This window comes from Phaseolus vulgaris, chromosome 3, assembly GCF_000499845.2.
Source record: "Phaseolus vulgaris cultivar G19833 chromosome 3, P. vulgaris v2.0, whole genome shotgun sequence".
Lineage (NCBI taxonomy): Eukaryota > Viridiplantae > Streptophyta > Magnoliopsida > Fabales > Fabaceae > Phaseolus > Phaseolus vulgaris.
In genome coordinates, this window is record NC_023757.2 from 46518083 (window position 1) to 46538199 (window position 20117).

The 20117-nt window shown below is 32.9% G+C and overlaps 2 protein-coding genes across 4 annotated transcripts; both read left to right on the top strand.

Moving 5' to 3' along the window:
- Positions 1–529: 529 nt before the first annotated feature.
- LOC137808195 (uncharacterized) lies at positions 530–5484 on the top strand. The gene is made up of 10 exons (XM_068609179.1): positions 530–1010; positions 1122–1308; positions 1967–2100; positions 2196–2308; positions 2416–2539; positions 3324–3473; positions 3601–3756; positions 4461–4540; positions 4654–4703; positions 5117–5484. Exons 1-10 carry the CDS (start codon positions 624–626, stop codon positions 5254–5256), a joined length of 1521 nt encoding a protein of 506 aa, XP_068465280.1. The 5' UTR covers positions 530–623; the 3' UTR covers positions 5257–5484.
- A 3792-nt stretch (positions 5485–9276) lies between these two features.
- Positions 9277–15886, top strand: LOC137808196 (protein CROWDED NUCLEI 4). Of its 3 annotated transcripts, none has more exons than XR_011080678.1 (9): positions 9277–9805; positions 11077–11286; positions 11396–11649; positions 12239–12509; positions 12604–12687; positions 12778–14570; positions 14685–15033; positions 15161–15281; positions 15382–15886. XR_011080678.1 is itself a non-coding variant. In XM_068609180.1 (8 exons), the coding sequence occupies exons 1-7, from the start codon at positions 9620–9622 to the stop codon at positions 15025–15027; spliced, it is 3141 nt and encodes a 1046-aa protein (XP_068465281.1). In that variant the 5' UTR covers positions 9277–9619; the 3' UTR covers positions 15028–15033; positions 15161–15284. The 3 variants fall into 3 exon arrangements, 1 of the variants encoding a protein (XP_068465281.1); XR_011080677.1 differs by having other exon boundaries at positions 15161–15247; XM_068609180.1 differs by lacking the exon at positions 15382–15886 and having other exon boundaries at positions 15161–15284.
- Positions 15887–20117: the final 4231 nt, after the last annotated feature.

Genomic DNA, 20117 nt, shown 5'->3' on the forward strand with positions numbered 1-20117 from the left:
AATTTTTATTCACATCTCCACTATTTTTTTTAATAATTCCATATTAATCGTAAAAATTCAGTTTTAACTTTTTAAATTTTTTTAAATGATGTTAAACAAAATATAATCTTATTTTTTTAAAATAACTTCAGTATTTTTTTTTTTCTGTTATAACATTTTTATTCTTCTCCAATAGTAAGGTTTGAGAGAGTAGCTCTATCATTTGAGTCTGATAACATCTACTACCGATAAAATATTATAAAAACTTATCTTAACCATCATCACCAATCACCTTAAAAAAAAATATTACACTTTCTACCCTACTGAGAAGAGTATTGTGAAAATAAAAAAAAAAAGTATGGGGATGCAGGAAAAATATATGGAGGTGCGCGGAGAAAGTGCCATATGAAAATCATGAGATGCAAGAAGAATGAGCCCAGATGTATGCAAGGATTTCGGGTCTACAACAATTTTTGCATAATTAAATATAAAAAACATGGGTTTGAAAAACAAAGTAACACTAAGGCCCAAACTTAAACCAAGGTCCATACCCCAAATGTACACGTACTCTTTGAGTTTCGTAATCCGAGGATGTGACTTTGCGATTGACTGTGGGAGTGGCACGCTGGTTGAGCTCGGCAACAATGGTAGAACACAGATGGAGTTTGAGCACGCTTGTGTTCAGTGTTGCGTTCATCATCGTGGTCTCTTACTCAGCACAATCACTGGCGTTGAAGCATTCCTCGCGATTCCTAGGAAAATTCGCAGCAACAGGAACCCATTTCGAGCCACCGCAATTTCTCTACGAAACCAGGTACTTCCAACAGCGCCTCGACCACTTCAGTTTCTCGGAGCTACCCACGTTCCCGCAGCGTTACCTCATCAGCACCGACCACTGGGTTGGCCCCCAGCGCTTGGGCCCAATTTTCCTCTACTGCGGCAACGAAGGAGACATCGAATGGTTCGCCCAGAACACTGGATTCGTCTGGGAAATCGCCCCTCAATTCGGGGCCATGGTGGTTTTCCCCGAAGTAAGCCTCCCGCCTCCTTAACGTAATATATTATCCACGTTGACTTCGTTAATTGTTCTCGAACGAAATTTCTCGATTTCACAACTCGTTTTACGTGTGTGGATGTGGTAGCACCGGTATTACGGCGAGTCTATACCTTTTGGAAGTGCAAAAGAAGCGTATAAGGATGCCACTACCTTGTCGTATCTCACCGCTGAACAAGCGCTTGCGGATTTTTCCGTTCTCATCACTGATCTGAAGCAAAATTTCTCCGCCAAGGATTGCCCCGTTGTGTTGTTTGGAGGATCATATGGCGGAAGTAAGTAACACTATTTCCGGAGATCTCAGGTTAACTAGTACTATGACCAAATAATAGAATTGCAAAATAAGTGTGGCAATCCTCAGTTATGTTAAGGAGCTGACTTCGAGTTTGAGTATGTCTAAATTCAAATTCTAACGTGGTACTAGAGTCCCGTGGTTGCTGTTGGAAGTCACCTAATAGTAAGTTGTCATTGAACTACTCACAAATGTTCAGTCATGTAAATTTCACACCTGAGGTGTTCTATCCTCTTTGAGATTTCACATTAGTAATACCGAATATATAAATGGGGCATTACTACCATGTACATAAATAAGTGGTATTCCTCATTTCTAATCCTCTATAGGAACTACTAATAAACTTGCAAAATGGACGTGTTTATCATAAAGGGATTTGTTATTCCACTTTATTTGAATAAATTACGTCTTTGTAGAAATGGAATAACTTCTCTCTTCTGCTTGTCAATGGCGTTTATAAAAAACTCAAACATCTTATTAATAGATTAAGAGATAGGAATTTATCAAACAAACTGATAGCTAGCTTTTAGGATTAAGTTACAATCAAAAGCGAAATATATACATGATTTTAGCAAACCCAAACAAGTCATTGTGACTTATGAATAGTTGGTTTTATAGCCCTTTTGAACATTATTTTGCAGTGTTGGCTGCTTGGATGAGACTCAAGTATCCTCATATTGCTGTTGGAGCACTTGCTTCTTCAGCTCCGATTCTTCAATTTGAAGACATCGTGCCACCGGAAACATTCTATGACATTGTTTCTAATAATTTTAAGGTAAGTCAGTGCATTTACGCCGTTGTCCAGGTATTTGACAGTTTTGTCATTAGTATATTATACTAACGGTTCTACTCCATTGTTTGTGTTCACAGCGTGAAAGTTCCACTTGCTTTAACTATATTAAACAATCTTGGGATGAGATAACATCTACGGGTCAAACATATAACGGTCTTGAGCGCCTGACGAAAACCTTCAACTTATGTCAGTAAGGCATTTAGAAATATGTCTTTTTCTCCATCGCATGATTGAGCGGTGATGATATCCATGTTTTGTTATTTTTCTCTTGTACTCATTAAGTTAAACTAATTGAAGGAAATTGAAGAGTACTGTAGACCTGTATGACTGGTTGGAGTCTGCATATAGTTATTTGGCGATGGTGAACTACCCATATCCTTCTGATTTTTTGATGACTTTGCCTGGACACCCTATCAGGGAGGTTAGTATGGTTTTGAATTCATAGTATATGATGATTATACTGCTTAACTAGTGATAACTCTTTTAGTAATAGAAGACAAGTAGGCACTGAAAGCTTTCACAAATTTCAATATCCTTGCACCATCATAACCATAGAATGAACTTCATCTTTGCCTTAAAACCTGAAGGATTCATGATCGGCTTTGCTTCATAGATTTAATGACAAATGAACAATAATTGAAATAAGAACATAACATGAATAAAGGAACCAATATGAACTGAAAATGGAATAGTAAATGGCTTGAAATATAAAGAACAATGACAAGTAAGGTAAGTAATGAAGCTAAAAGAAATAGGAAAGATGGAGAAGAAGTAGAAATGGAGAACACGTCACTTAAGATGAAACTCAAGATAATTCCTAGGATTTGATGATAACAGTCAAAAGAAAGATGACCACTTTCTCACGAGACAAATGCTTTAAAAACTCTCAAATTTTCATTCAATCCATTGTGTATTACAAAGAAAGGAGATGGCTATAGACAGTTATTGATGGTCTGAAAATTCAAATGAAACTAAAGAAGGAAATTCAAAATTCGAATTTAAATATGGATTTTTCTCTCATGTGGCTGCCAGCTAGGAGGCGTGATCCATGCTTGGGTCATGCTTTCCATGCTCTTTGAGACACCATGCTCTGCATGCACACTTGAAATCTTCTCTCCTTTCTCTTTGGCTGAGATTTCAAGGATACAATTAGGCTTGATTGAGTCTTCATCAATCAATATGATTATATATATGGTCTTTCATAGGTTTGTAAGAAAATTGATGGGGTTCCTGCTGGGACTAATATTCTGGAGCGGATATATGAAGGAGTGAATGTCTACTACAATTATACTGGAAAAGAAAAATGTTTTGAACTGGATGATGATCCTCATGGCATGAGTGGTTGGGATTGGCAGGTTTACAATTTTCTCTCCTTTAATTTCTTTAGTTGCTGCATAAGTATTGAGGCCCAGTAGCACAAATGCTTGACTGATGTGTTCTTTAATCCTAGTTTGTTCCATTTTTTTCTTTTTCATGGTGTAGGCTTGCACTGAAATGGTTATGCCGATGTCTAGCAACCAGGATTCCAGCATGTTTCCACCATATGAGTATAATTACACTTCTTTTCAAGAGGAATGCTTGAATGATTACGGAGTGAAGCCAAGGCCAAAATGGATTACTACAGAATTTGGCGGGCATGTAAGGGAATAATTACTATTAAATCTTAGTTTTATTTCCATTATTTTGAGACTAAATTTTTTTATCAGCATTTGATATTCTGGTTTAGTACATAGTTTCCACCCCTAAAAAAAAGTCAATTTTACAAGTTTTAGGGCGTGTGGAAAGGCAAAGATAGTTATTTACTTTTCTAGTTGTGAAAGAGTTTGGTGACTTGATTTTAAATATGACTCAGACGAATATTTGATTGAAGAAAAGAGGAAAGAATATACTATGGAGTATGGTGTAGACTGTGATTTTGGATGACCTAGTAAACTGTGTCCTATTATAGAAAAAATTGTCTATATGCTATATAACATGCATTTATTGTAGTAATGAGATTTCCTTCTATAGAATGTACTCTGGCATGTCACTTGCTAATGTGCTAACTTGTAATATGATTAATGAGGTGACTGCACGTCACTTTTTTATGTCCTGGCTTGACAACGTTGAGTTTGTGGATCTGCCAAAAAAACCGATTTTCTCAAAAGTTTCTTTCTACTTGCAACATGAATTCATTCTGCCTGAAAATGAAGGAAAAATAGCTGATACTTTAAAATAAATGGCCCATCCCTTGTGATTTCATTCGGATAGATTGATTGCATGAAGCATGCTCAATTAAAACTTAAAAGCAGTATTCTGATAAAATGCTGTTTTAATCTGATATCTGGGCATCTTGTTTGAAGGATATCCATGCCACCTTGAAGAAATTTGGAAGTAATATTATTTTCTCAAATGGTCTGTTGGATCCATGGAGTGGTGGCAGGTGATATATTATTTATTCTGTAAATGTCTTGGCTATTTTGTTTTATATTTTTCCAACAAGTTATCTATGAGAGATATTATCAAATTCCAACACGCAAATTGTTTCCGGTTCAGCGTTTTGCAGAATATATCTGAAAGTGTTGTTTCACTTGTCACTGAAGAAGGTAAACATTAGTTTCCTGCTGTATGTATATTAGTCTATTGTTTTGTTTATTTTTCTATACGTGCCACTGTTATAACTATTGTTGTTTTGGTTTATTGATTAAACAATTACGTGCAACTTCCTTATCAAAACTTTTAAAACTATAGATTGCTATCCTAAGAATTCTCAATCTTGTTTATACTATTAAATTATGAAAAAAAAAAGTGTTTTTAGTTCTTATACTCTTAGTTAAACATTATCAAGGTCCTTTTACTTTCGTGTTGATAGATTTAGGCTCTTCTAATAATGAATTCTTAGATAATACAAACTAAAGCCAAAATGTTTTTTTAGGATTTGGACCAAATTCATCAATATAGGAACGATATTTATGTTTGACCAAAAGCATAAGAATTAAAAACATATTGTTTTCCTCAGGTGCCCACCACATAGATTTACGTCCTTCTACTCAAAATGATCCTTATTGGTTGGTAGAGCAGAGAGAGACTGAGATAAAGCTAATAGAAGGGTGGATCAGTGACTACCACCAGAAAAACAAAGCTATATTTGATATGTAACAGAATCTATCTACTGTTTGCTTCATAGCTATTCTGTATTCCCACGTTTGCTTGGTTTGAAAGAAACCTTCTGCCCTTGTTTGGTTTTGTAATTGTTCAGGACCATTACACGCATAGAGACACAACACGCCTGAGTGTCTGTGCGTGTGAACGCCAAGTTTTCTTTGTATATAACTTCTGAGTCCGTCGTGGCTTAAGCAAAGGTGTGTTGTCCTTCATTTGGATAAAGAGAGTTAAAGCTGTAGAAGTTTCAAATAAGCAAAGGAGGGGATCAAATCTTACTAGGCTGGGATTGTCAGTTCAAAAACGTCAGTATTTTAAGATGATTTTTTAGTATCTCAGATATTTGAATTATTTTTTATTTAATTATAATAAAATATAACAATAAGGCATTTATTATTGAAAGATTAACGTAGTAGTTGTCCTGAACAAATATTTAGTATCTTCATTTTGTTATTCAAATTAATGTGGTTGATTTTGAGAATTTCAATCACTAACCATGCATTAATGTCTCAATTTTTGGTTGTTGATATTCAAATTTTGGAAAAAAAATTCATAAATGAAGTAGTCTCCTTCAATTTTTTAAAAGAAGTTTTTGTTAATTTTTAGTAATTTTTTTAAAAAAATGTTTAAAATTATAATTTAGTATATAAGAGTAAATAAATACATTAAGTTGTTTAAAATTAGAAGAGCTACATTATTTTAGTTTGTTGGAGTAAATTTTTTAAATTGTTTAAAGCTATTTGGACTAAATTGGAGTAAATATTTTAAGTTGTTTAAATTATAGGGATTAAATTTTGTCCCTTGGAGTGGGAACTAAATTATCTTAATTCATATGACTAACTTGTACGGATTAAACAAAGATGATTTATTTATTTATATGAACTTGATCAATTTAATTGATGTTTTAAATATATGTATGTTTAATTGATATTTTTATTTATTTATTTTAGCCATTTTCTTTATATTTAAATTTGTATCCATGCATATATTAGAGGAATCATAATTTTTGTTTGAAATTTAATATAAATGATTAAATATTAATAATTTGTACTAAATATTGAATTATCGATTTCAATTGGTTGTGAAAACAATTTTTTTTTTATAATTGGATAATAAGTAAATACTAATTTCAATCTTTCGATTTAATACCTTTTATGTAGTTCTTTGAGTGAAAACATGGTTCTGGTGTACTAGAGGCCACCATTTTCATTTTATGTACTTTAGAGAGTAATGTAAAATGTTGTCAATTTTGTTTTATCAAATTTAAGATTAATGAACTTAGTGTATAAGTAATGAATTATGGAAAATATTTTCCTAATTGCAATATGATCTTACTTTCAATTAAAAAAAGAGGATCACATTGCATGATATTGATGATGATAGAGTTTTGAAGAGTTATGGATTGAAGTTGAACAAATGCATGTTACATTACTCAAGAGTATGAAAAAGGAGTTGGCGAGTTCTTACAACTTGAAAAAAATAAAAAATCAATCAATGAGACATACTATTATCCATGTGTTTGTTGTTTGTATCAAATGTATCATGAACTTAGAGACATATGTAACCACCAATTTATCTTTGGGATTATTAAGAGTTATATGATATGGACATGACATGGGGAATACTTAAGATGTCCATTGTATTTCAAACAGAAAATGTTAATGAAGAAACAATCTTTTAAAGGAAATGGTGTGTGTCATTGAAAAAGAACATTTTAAAAGAGCACATATCTATAATTATGTGAATCCTTCTTTGCAATGGTCATTGTACCCAAAATGCATTAAGTTTACAAGATTATTAGTGATATTTTAAGATTATTTAAGAAATGAATGGACTTATAAATTTTTCACTAAATTGTTGAATGAGATACTTCCAAAAAGGTAGTTTGTTATCTAATTATTACTATGAAGCTGAAAAGATAATGTGTTCAATGGGTATGAAATATGAAAGAAATACACATGTCCTAATAATTGTGTATGTATAAGAAATGAGTTTGCAACATTGAATGTGTGTTCCTCAAATGAGTTGACATGATTCCAAAACAAAACCTAATGGAAGTAACAATGAATAAGAGATAAATGGTCTCCTTGCTAATGTTTTATGGTACTTGATAATATTACTTATAAATTGTGACATATTTTTTCAAAATTTGGAGTAAAAAAATTTGAGAATTGGATCAACTACAAATTGTATTGACAACCTGTTATTGATAATGAGCCTATAACTTAATTTCTAACCATGTTACCAAGGTTAAGTAAAAAACCTTTATATGTACATTGGACAACAAAATGTTTGGACTGAATAATTTTGTTGTTTTAGTATACATTTTCCTACTAAATGCATTATAGATCATCGAGGAAATTTATATATTTATAACATTTTTGTGACACAACTATAAACTATGTAAGTCATGTTTTTATTTTAATAATAATTTTAGTAATTTATTTTATTCATTTAGGTATATAGACAAATTGATTATGGATTAAGGAAAATTTAATATTTGTTAAGCCTTAAACCATTCAAAAGTTTGAAATACGCACTGAAATAATTACATTTATTTATTTATGAATGAATGATTAACTTAAAAAGATACATATCTTTGACTTCATATATAGATGAGGTAGTTGCCAATAATTTGTTATTTTTTAATAATCATACTTGTATCATTATTTATAGTATTTATACATATGCATATCACTTAATTAGAGTGATGATTGATACTAACATTTTAAGTGAAAGAACTAAAACAATGTTAATGCAACAATTTTTTTTAAGGTTAATATTAATCTTGTAAACGCATACATTAATTAATTTATTTTTAATTTTTTTATTGTAATTTTATGTGATTTGTTTCTTGTCTTAATAAGTAAGATAATTCACTTAAATGTAGATACTTCATTACACTGAATAAAAGCTATCATTATAACGATAATATTAATTCTTGAATGGAGGTAACATACATTATACATATTAAAATAAATAATTAAGATTTAGTGTTATGATAATTGAGTGTTACATATTTTAAATATTTCAAAATCCAACTCATTATTTGACCACGATATCTTCTATATATTTTAATTATTAAAGTAAATATTATATATCAGTTATGATTTTAATTCATGTAAACTGTGTCTAATTTTATATATGTTATATGTATAACTTAAAAATAATTAATTATATTTTGTTTTAACAATAACTGATTTTGAAAATAAAATTATCATTTCTATAAGTAACATAATTTTTTTTTCATAACAATCAATTCAATAAATAATGTTAATGTTATCTGATTAAAATAATAAATGTGAAATTATTATATTGCAAAAGTGATAAAAAAAATCCAAGTTATTGTTGTAAGATTTATTCAAATATTTTTTTCAATAAACCTAAATATCAACTTAGCATTATTCAAGATCAAATTAAAAAACACATCAACCACCTTTATATAAATTAATTCACTATTTCTACTGATTACTTTTGAATTAAAAATAGAAGAACTTTTATATTACAACCACAAATAATATTTATAATGAGATTATGAATGACCTATTATCGTATCCATCTAATAATTATAATCTTTATTACCTGTTACTTATACTCATTATTCGTATCAAAATTAAAATAAATCATAATTAATTGGTAAATCAATTTTTATTCTCTCAATATAACATGTCTAAATATTGCATAGGTGAAGACAATCCTAAAATGCCACTCATTCATAAACAATAGTTGTTTCAGTCAAATTACTCATATTTATATAAATTATTCTTATTTATTAAAAATATATTATTAAATTTATAAATTTGAATATGTAAACACTCGTGTGTATACAAATGGTAACATTTGGTAAAAAAATAATGCCAAATACTAATAATTGATTGAGACATTGTAGATTATATAAAAAGGCATGTTTACCGAGTGGATACAAAATTATAAAAAAAAAACAATATTTTTGGGATGTACTAATTAGAAATTAATTCTCTCCAAAAAATAAAATACCACTTAGTACCTTCCTTTTTCACCCAGAGAGTTGCGACTCTGCATCCTAATTCAAAAAAACCAAATTACAAATAGAAAAAGTCAAAACGCGGTCGTTTAGCTTCCGTCACGTCGCAAACGCAACATCCACACTTACTCTCTGAGAAAAAAAGTAGCGAGCTAAAGAGAGAGTGTGTGTTAGTGGTAAAGTGCGTTTCCTTCCACGTTCCAATCTGTCAAAGTCCCACAGAGCACAAATTAAATTCCCAAGCCAAAGAAAAGTAAAGAATAAGAAGCTCTGAACAGAGAAGACGCCACGATTCGTGAAGCGGAACGCAGAGTGAGAAAGGGTTCTGATTTTGAAGAATCGTGTTCGGAGTCGGAGATGGAGTTATCGACTCCCAATTCCTCCAAACCCTTATCCATTACGCCCGGTTCTAGGGTTTTGAAAAGTCCTCTCATCGATGAACAGATCTGGAAGCGCCTTCGAGACGCCGGCTTCGACGAGGAATCGATTAAGCACAAGGACAAGGCTGCGCTCATAGCTTACATCGCTAAGCTCGAAGCTGAGGTTCGTAATTTTCTCCCTCTCGTAACCTTTTTTTCAACTTGAATTGCAATTTCTTTGGATTGAATTGGGGGAACCGTTAATCGGACTATGCAATGCGATCGGATTAGTGAGGTAGTTTGTTAGGTTGGGGGATTGTAGTTTTGAGTGGGTTTTTGATGTTGTGTGTGGTTGGGTTATTTATTTAATACTCATTAATAGTCTTTTGAGATGGCGAATCATTTATTTGGGTTGTCCTTTAAGATATACTTCAATGATGTATTTCATTGTTGACGTCGCTTCATATGGTATCTTGTTTATTCTAGTGCGGGATCTTCTTTTTGTGTTGCTACTTCTTTGGTGGCGTCTAACTTGCGTGATAATTATGATGGATAGATCACCAGTTCATGTTCCTTAAAGACAATAGTTAGTGATTAGCAACACCTGGGGAAGTTATGATTAGATATAAAGCCAAAGTCCTTGTTCAGAATTCTGTACTATTGGTGGGAAACTTTGGATTCAGGGCTATTTGTACTCTTGTAGAATGCTTTGAATTGTATGTTTTAAGTGTGTAGTTAATTTTATACATTGATAGTTTGTAGTGGATTGAATTCAATTTTAAATTACCATTGATTTATTGCAGTGGAAGTGGAGTATGTAAATCCTGGAGTCTCCATTGTGAGAGGGCTTTGCCTAAACACCTATTAAACTCTTAAGAGTCCAAGGGGTTAGTTTCATAGCTATGCATGTGTAGATATTTTGTCGAAGACAAGAAAATTTAAACTCTTTTATTTGATATGTTTCCTAATAGTTTATAAAGTTTCCTTTCCTTGTCATCTGGGCTGTTAATATGGCCGAAATCATTTGGCCGCCCACCAATTAATATTACGCTGAAATTCCATTGTTTTTGTTTATCCTGGTGCGTATATCACAAATAACAAAGTTTTCTTTCTTTTATTGATTGTTGCATTCAGCTCTTTTGCATTGTATTCCTTATTATTTGAATAGTTTTCCATTAGTTTTTCTGCATGGTATGTTACATCCATCACTTGCTTGCAAAGCCAGATGGGCAAATTGAGTTGATGCTTAATTTGCTAGTACTGTGAACTGGTTTGCTATCATCCAAAGCAACACTTTCCCCCATTAATTGAATTGCATTTTCATGTGAATGCTCTATAAATGGTTTACAGTGTCTTTCATTTTTATAATAGACAGTATTTCATATTCTGCTGTTAGTATTAACAAAATTCATTAGTCTTTCTAATTTTCATTTTTGACCTGTATATATTGCACAGATATATGATCACCAGCACCACATGGGCCTTCTCATTATGGAGAAAAAGGATTTGGCTTCAAAATATGAACAATTAGAAGCCTTAGCTGAATCATCCGAGTTAATGCATAAACATGATTCTGCAATGAATAAATCTGCATTAGCTGAATCAAGGAAACGTGAAGAAAGTTTGAAGAAGACTGTAAGCGTCAAAGATGCATGCATTGCTAGTGTAAGTTTATGGAATAGTTCTCCCTCCCTCACAAAACCATGCATGCTTGCTTTTTCAGATATTTATTTTGCTCACACTTCTTGGGGGTATTTTTTATTGTCTTTTGTAGCTTGAGAAGGCCTTGCATGAGCTGCGTACAGAAAGTGCTGAAACAAAGGTTGCAGCTGAGAGTAAATTTGCCGAAGCACACCAATTGATAGATGAAGCGCAGAAAAAAATTACTGAAGCTGAAGCAAAGGTGCGTGCTGCAGAATCTTTGCAGACAGAGGCAAACCGATATCACAATGCTGCCGAGAGGAAGCTTCGTGATGTTGAAGCCCGTGAAGATAATCTCAGGCGGAAGATCATGTCTTTCAAGGCAGAGTATGTTACTATCTTTCTAGTTCATTTTTGTGATTGAGCGTATTAAGTTGTACCTCAACAGATGGAAAATCTTATCTTTCAAGTCATAGTATGTTACTCATTACTTGCAATGGTTGTGTGAAGTTAGCATCTACTTACTATCTCCCTAGTTCATTTTTGTGACTTGAGCACATAAACAGATTAAGTTGTTCCTTGACATTGTGCTATGTAGAGGTTTGAGCTTTTTTACACAGATCTTAGTTACAGGTGAGGGAGAGAGAAATTGGTGAATCAAACTATGTTTTTTGCTTTAGGTTCCGTAGTTGAATGATTCTTCTACTTAATATAACCACTCAATTTTAATTCAAACAATTGACAGGATTATGCATAACGCAACTAATTAACTGTTAACATACGTCCTTTTTAAACAATTATCAACATGTTAACTGAACATGTGATTACGTTTTGTGGTTGTAAGTTCCACATGCTTTGTGTGATTACCACATGCTTTGTGTGATTAAAACGTCTCTTTGATTATTGAAATTTTTGATAGCTTCATATTTTTTTGGAAATTATGTTGATCTCTCTCCCTCCCCCCTTTTCTCTCCAGTTGTGATGAAAAAGATAAGGAGATGATTTTTGAGAGGCAATCCCTTTCTGAAAGGCAAAAGGGTTTGCAAGAAGAACAGGAAAGATTACTTCAATCACAATCCTTGCTCAACCAGAGAGAGGAACATTTTTTGAGTAGATCTCAGGAACTGAATCGTCTTCAAAAAGAGTTGGAAGACACAAAAGCAAAAGTTGAAAAGGAACATGAAACCCTACATGACGAAAAAACCACTCTAAAAATGAAAGAAGCCACCTTAATGCAACGAGAAGAGGTTCGTTCATATTTGAAATTTCTCAGTTGATGATATTCGTATTAAAGATTTTATCTGTCTCGTTTATGTATGGATTTATGTTTTGTGAAAACAGGAACTTGCTAAATGGAAAACTGAGCTGAGTAAGAAAGAACAAGAGTTACTTGAATTTCAAGCAAAACTTTCGATTAGAGAATCTGTACATTCTCTCACCATTGTTGACTTTCCATTCTAATTTCTGATCCTTTTCTCTATATCATTATTCTTTTATTTTTGTTGGGAAATGCAGGATGAAACTAAAAAAGTTATTGCGGGTCAGGAAGCTGCACTAAAAACTAAAAAATATAACTTGGAAGTTGAGCTACAAATGCAGCGCAAATGGGTTGAAAATGATATTGAGACAAAGAGACGGGCTTGGGAGTTGAAGGAGGTTGATCTTAAACATTGTAAGGATGAAATCCTGGAAAAGCAGCACGAGTTGGAAGCTCTGTCAAGGTCACTGAGTGAGAAGGAGAAGGATCTGAAGGATTTGTCAAGTGCTCTCGAAGAAAAAGATCAAAAGTTGAGTGCTGCTGAGAAGGAGTTTGAGTTAAACAAAGTGCTTTTGCAAAAGGAGAAAGATACTATTGAACAAGCAAAGCAAGATCTGCAGAAGTCGTTGGCATCACTGGAAAATAAAAGAAGACAAGTTGATATTGACAAGGAGAGATTCGAGGCTGTGAAAAATGAAACTGGTGACTTGTCAATTCTGGAAGTGAAACTAAAGGAAGAGATTGACCTTGTCAGATCTCAGAAGTTTGAGCTTTTGGCTGAGGCAGATAAGCTCAAAGCTGAGAAGGCAAAGTTTGAAGCTGAGTGGGAGCTTCTTGATGAAAAAAAGGAAGAGTTGCAGAAAGAAGCAGAATTCATAGCAAAGGAAAGGGAGGCTGTTTCCACTTTTATTAAGAATGAGCGTGACCAACTAAAAGAAGAGAAAGAAAATTTGCGTTATCAGTACACCCAAGACTTGGGGTTTCTCGCCAGTGAACGTGAAAGCTTCATGAACAAGATGGCACAAGAACATGCTGAGTTGTTTGGCAAGATGCAGCAAGAGCGAGCGGATTTCTTGCGTGAGATTGAGATGCAAAAGCAGGAGCTGAATAACCTCATTGAAAAGAGACGAGAAGAAGTTGAAAGTTATTTGAAGGAAAGAGAAAAGGCTTTTGAGGAAGAAAAGAACACTGAACTTCACTATATTAATGCTCGTAAGGAGAAAGTGGCAAAAGAGTTGGATCAGGTTTCCTTGGAAATGAAAAGGCTTCAAACTGAGCGGGCTGAAATAAATTTGGATCGCGAGAGGAGAAACAGGGAATGGGCTGAACTTACTAACTGTATTGAGGAACTTGAGGTTCAAAGGGATAAGCTCCAAAAACAGAGAGAACTGTTGCATGCTGATAGAGTTGAAATTTTTGCTCAAACTGAAGAATTGAAAAAATTAGAAGATTTGAAAGCTGTCTCTGATGATAATGCTATCACTGAAATGCTTAAATCTGATATGGAGTCTAACCGAAAGAAAATATCTTCAAGGAAGAACTTGAAGCGTCAGACTCTAACACAAGGTGGTGATAAAATCAGCAATGGGTTTGATACTCCATTTGTGGAGAGGTCATCTGCTGGTTCTCCTCCTAGTCCTGTTCGATTCTCGTGGATAAAACGATGCTCAGAGCTTATTTTCAGAAATTCTCCTGTGGCTTCTGATGCAGATACTGGGAGCAACAGCCAAAAACACTTGGAAAATGACAAACCACTTGGTATTGGCAAGGGACAACAAATGGGATTTTCTTTTGAAGAGTCAAAAGTAATAGTTGAAGTACCCTCCCGAGATGATGCTAGAAGACGTGAGATTGAATCTGAGGCAAAAAATGTGAATGGAAAAAGTGCTCTCTTGTTTCCAGATGGACATCTTGCAGGCAGACGGAAAAGAGGGAGGGGAAACGTGACTAGTAAAGTTGGTGATCCACTAGTAGATCTGGGGCAAAATAAAAAATCCAGAGCGGAAGGGCAAACAACTGAAAATCCTATAGATCAGGGCACTACACGCCGGTACAACATCTGTTCACTGAATCCATTTATTTCTGAACATATATAGTTTATCTATATTCACAAGTATCTAGGTGCAGTGTATATTCAGGAACTTGTTTATTGATTTTATTTCAGTGTGGTTTCAACCCAATCAGATGTCTTGAAGGTCCAGCAGGTGTTAACATCATCAAATCAAACGCAGGGTAACACTGAAGAAACTCGTGTAGTAATGGTTGATAAGGTTATTCATGTGTCAGAAGTGACTTCTGAGAAAGTTGACGCTCTCCCTATCGACAGTCAAGAACCAGGAGATAATCCGCAAAATCCTGCATTGGCAGAAGATCATTATGGAGAAACAATTGATCAAATAAATTCTAAAACTAAACGGGAAGATATTTTACCTCGTGTCTCAAGGGTATTGGGAAGCACCGAAGAAATATCCAAAGGAAACAATGGGCAGGATTCTGAGAACTGCTAGTGTTAGGTAGTGGCTTACAAACCAGTTTTTTTTTGTATTTACTATGGTTTCTTATCTAGGCAAAGTCTTTTCAGTGCATACTGCTTTCTTTCGTTTCCGTTTCAGCATAAGTTTCGCTTATATGTTCATGCAGGTGTTGTTTGACAATGGATAGGGATTGCAGGTGATGGCTACTGGTAATTAGTGTGGTTGAGATAAGTATATATTAGGAGTGTATGAGGTGCGTCAATTAATCAAATCAAACATGTTTAGCTGTACATTCCTCTCAACTATATCTCCTGTTCATTCTCATTACAGACAATGTTGCATCATGAAATATGCTATGTTCATTGGATTCATCCTCTTGCTATGCAGGATGTCATAGGGAATGAATTCTTCATTTGTTAGTGACTCTGGAGATGGGAATGTTTGTAGAGCTAACTAGGAGATGTCTACTATGTGTACACATTTAATGGATGCAGTTGCAAATTGCAATTAGGGTGGGGTAAATTGTTGATACCATAGAGTTCGGAAAATAGGGATGTTATGTACTCCAGAAAGAGTAAAAGAAAGTGATAAAAAGGAGAAAAGAGAAGTTAGAAGAAGCAGCCAAGGGTACGTTACTGCCCAAAAGTGTTGGTTTTGAGTCAGCGAGTTATTCTGGTATTGTTTTGTTTGTCGTGTTTCCAGATTGAGTTTTTTTACGCAACGCTGAATGTCATCGTGTAGCCACCACCAATAGTGATTTTGCATGCGTCAACAAACATGGTGGTTATAATCGGATGTATCTGAAGCTTGTGTTTGGCTGGTTGTATATTTTGCGTTACTACTATGTTGCATTAATGCTTAATATTCATACTGTTCAAGGGTTTGTACTTAATGTGTTGTAATACCCCACCAAATAACTTTTTTTTGTATAAACTAGTTTTTTGGGTACAAAAACATGTTAACCCAGATGGATGGTCAGAATTATGTATGAATCTCACTTGACTAATTAATATTAAATTGATCAAGTATAAATGTTAATTATGTTTCATGGTGCTTTCACATGTGCGTTGTTCTCCGAAAAGTTAAATTTCCGGGATGATATGTTAACAAAAAACTAAACATTTTTGGACAAACCTATTTATCAATAATTTTTATTAATTTGCAGGAATTTCTTTCATTTTGGGACATTTCTTTTGTTTGTCCAGTCCAGGGAAAACCAACATTTTGGGAATTTTTATCATTTATCAAACGTCACCTAAATTGAGCTCTGACCTGGGGTGATTTATTGCCTGTTGACATTTAAGTTTGTTTACCTTGGTTGTCGTCATTTACGTTTCTACAAGGAGGAGGACGTATGCTCTTATTATAAAGTTCATAGCAACCTTACTGCTTAAACTGCAACAAACAACAATAAAAATGTAAATCCAGTAAAAAAACCAACAAAAACTTATATAACGAACAAGTATCATTCCCTTTAAGAAAACAAGAGATAAAAATAGTGGTAAAAGAAAATACCACTTGCACAGATAAACAAAAGAAAAAAATGCCCTCAGTGTTATTTACCTGCTGCTGGACCTTCTCTGAAACAAAATCCATGACTCCTGGCTGACATCTGCTGCTTACCAAATGTTTGAAATCAAGAGTCAAATCCCAAATTTCTTTCCAACTGGCTTGCATATGCCAGCCTTCCAGATTTCACCTTGAAACCTACCACCCTGCTCCAAGCTACCAACCTTATACAAGAATGAAAGTTTATCCATATAGATCTCTACACCTTATGTAGCCTAAAAAAGGAGTTTGTACATTCTGCTTAAGTAGCAAAATATAACATCAGTCAAAACAACAGAGAAAGCAACTTTGGAAACGCTTAAGGCTTTTTCTGACGAACAAACATGATATATAAATCTATATAGAAGGATTATTCATCAATGATTAAACTTGCAATTGGCAATCCTAGTCTATCTGTATGTAAAAGTGAAAACAATAAACGTGGCTTGTAATAGAGATACATTAGATTCTATTACACGATGACAAAATATCTTTGAATTATGCAATTAAGAAATAGAGAAGATTTGAGATTTTCTGATCTGTGTATGTCGCTTGAACCAAAACTCTGATTGGAAATATATATGTTTCCAGTGTTTTACATATACTCCTTTTATTTCTATGCTATTGCTTACAAATTTGATGTCTTTCCGAACTACATAAACTTTTCAGAAGGTTACTTATTCCTTGGTTTAAGCTTCTCCTTATATGTATTCGTATATGTTAATAAATTATTACTTATTTTTGAAATATTTTTAACTAAACAGAGATATAACTAAAATATATGTACTCAGCAAGTGCTAGCTAGGGTCTAGTTTGATTTAAAAGTAATAATAATATTACAAAAGAGCAAATAGTAATTAAGTATAAGCTCAGATAAGTTTTAAGTGAAATTGAGGGTATACTAAATTTTGTTATTGAATTAAATATATTTTTAATCTTTATATTATAACATAAAATTGAATTTTGTTTTTTATAAATTTTATACTATTTAATATGAAAATGATTGAAATTGATATTTTGTATAAATTAAAAGAAAAAGATCACATTAAATTAAAATAATACTTATATCGAAAGTTAACTTTTTCCTTATTACACAATACTAAAAAATATCCACATAATATCACTTTGATAAATCAATGAGGATAGAATATATTTTCATTAGATAAAGCCTGGTTTTTCATTTGTCAACGTGATACCTTGAAACTTTGTTGTGTCCTTTTTTGACTCGTCTCCTTCATTTTCATTTTAATTGATTTTAACTCTACAAAAGTAACCAAGGAACAGCGTCTCTATGCAACTACTACCTGGTGGAGTCCTTTTCCCAGGACTTAGAACTACCTTTCTTCTTAGAATGAGTACTCAATTATGCCCAAATTTCTTCACACATACACACACCCCCTTAGCTAACAACTTTGATAGAATTTGAAACAAAAAAAGAAGTGGTTATTTATGACAATTAATCTTTCTTAAAAATAGACTAACGTCATTAAATTATTTATGCTTGGCTTCATGAAGATAAACGATAATATATCTTAGTTAGCAATACTAAAAAATTGGGAAGGGGAATATATGTTTGATTAAGGTAAAATACGCGAGTTTTGGATTAGAGTTGGAAAAATTTAGAAGAGGTTCTAACTTTAAAGTAACAATTTTATTCTTTGACATTTATGCATTCACATTTATACATTAGAAAATAAATTTTAAGTGTGAATAAGGTGTGGATTAAAGATTAGTCTAATTTTTTACCAAGCATAGCTAATGTTATAATTAATTCAGCTGGCATTCTAAAAGATTTTCCAGTCCAAATGTGTGAAATAAAAATTGTTATAAGAAGAGACAGCTGGAAAGTAGAAATTAACAAGCGTGTACGTATATTCAGAAACATATAAAATGATTTCTTGGAGCTGCTTTGCAAAGCCTCTGATTGACTTTGTTTACCAATTTCAACACACAATTTATAATTAAAGCTTAAGAACAGTTCTTCTTAGAAGTTGTCTACACGAACCTTCCAGGAAATTTGTCGTTAATTACACAAAGCATTCACTGGGTCTCACTGTCGCTGTTGCTTTATCTCTCTCTAGCACTAGCTAGTCCTTTTTCTACGTTTTGGAACAATTTTCATCATTTTCAGTTTGTTGACAAATTCATCTCTCTTTAATCTGGAGATGATGTGACTGTTGACTACAAGCCAGGCCTTCAAATTGGCTTTGTCCAAAAGGACCAGACCATGTTCTAGAAACTTAATTGACAGAGACATTATGTTATGAAGCACTATTTCGTTTGAAGTTATCCCAAATATATGTGTACAGTAAGTAACAATCATTTGTCCATACGATTATTTGCATTTGATGAGTTATATCCTCGTGTTTCATTTTATTTAGGCTATACAACTCTCTTTTTCTTTCTTAATATAGTACTATTTCTCCATAAATCACAGGTATTCTTCACACAGATAGATAGTTGAAGGTTTCTGCAAGCATAGAGATAGAGTGCATGGCTCAGACGGAACTCTGGTGTTTCGTTTACCCAATGTCTTCACCATTTAGTTTGGTGATATTTTGATGGAGTAAACTCTAGTTGTAATTTCTCTAATAAACTTTTTGTTTTTTAAAATATACCTTATTAACTAATTTAGTTTTAGATTAATTAAGCAAGTCATTTTCTTAGAATGATAAATTTTCTCAAGTATATTTCAGAACCTATAATGTGTCTATTCACCTGTCCCCTTATCGTTGGTGTATGCTTCCATTTGACTAGGCATTCAGCAAAAGTTTTAAGCGACAAATCAAACACGTGTATTTTCATAAGAAAATGACAAGTAGATATAATAAATAAATTAATTGGATTTAATCTAAAATAATACAACCATTTATAGTGAGTAGTATAAATATTAGCAGATTTGATTCAGTAATTACATTTTAATAAAACATTAATTTACAAACACTAACTAACTTAAGTTTTGGAAGATTTCTTTTTAGATACTGTACTTGATACTTGCCATTGATAGTAGTGATAACAAGTTGTGGAAGATGAGACTGAAGAGACTCTCTCCTATAATTAAATTATATAAGTACTATATATATATTATGCATGACACGCAACCATGTCTAAAATGTTTTCATGTGAGACACATGCATTAGTTTTATTTTCTATGGAGATATTGACATGAATTTAAAAATTGATTTTTCTAATAAATAGTTTTACACACCAATTTTGAAAATTAAATCATATTATAGTCTATATATATAAATAATTCAAATCATGCTTACACTGTGCAGCTATTATTAATATTGGTGAGTTAACAGCAGTGGATTGGAAGTAGAAAAGAATAAAGTGAAGATGATAGCCTTGAGCTGCAATGGTTTGAATGTTTGAAGATTGGAGGTTGTCAAAAAGATGGTTTCAAACATGCTGGCTAGGTCCACGTTTCGCACACAAGAAATATGAACAAAATCATTCACTATTATTCTTTATAAAAAAAATTTGACGAAAAGGTTAATTAACCATGGTTATTTCTGAATCTTGGAAAGACGACGGGAAAATTAAGAAGAGAAGGTGGCCTACCACCGAGACCA

Excerpts from the sequence above, each read along its gene's own strand:
- LOC137808195 (XM_068609179.1), top strand. The coding sequence starts at position 624 with ATGGTAGAACACAGATGGAGTTTGAGCACGCTTGTGTTCAGTGTTGCG. Across the intron at positions 1,309-1,966 it reads TGGAGGATCATATGGCGGAA|TGTTGGCTGCTTGGATGAGA; the intron begins GTAAGTAACACT and ends ATTATTTTGCAG. Across the intron at positions 2,309-2,415 it reads AAAACCTTCAACTTATGTCA|GAAATTGAAGAGTACTGTAG; the intron begins GTAAGGCATTTA and ends AACTAATTGAAG.
- LOC137808196 (XM_068609180.1), top strand. The coding sequence starts at position 9,620 with ATGGAGTTATCGACTCCCAATTCCTCCAAACCCTTATCCATTACGCCC. Across the intron at positions 11,287-11,395 it reads AAGATGCATGCATTGCTAGT|CTTGAGAAGGCCTTGCATGA; the intron begins GTAAGTTTATGG and ends TGTCTTTTGTAG. Across the intron at positions 11,650-12,238 it reads ATCATGTCTTTCAAGGCAGA|TTGTGATGAAAAAGATAAGG; the intron begins GTATGTTACTAT and ends TTTTCTCTCCAG.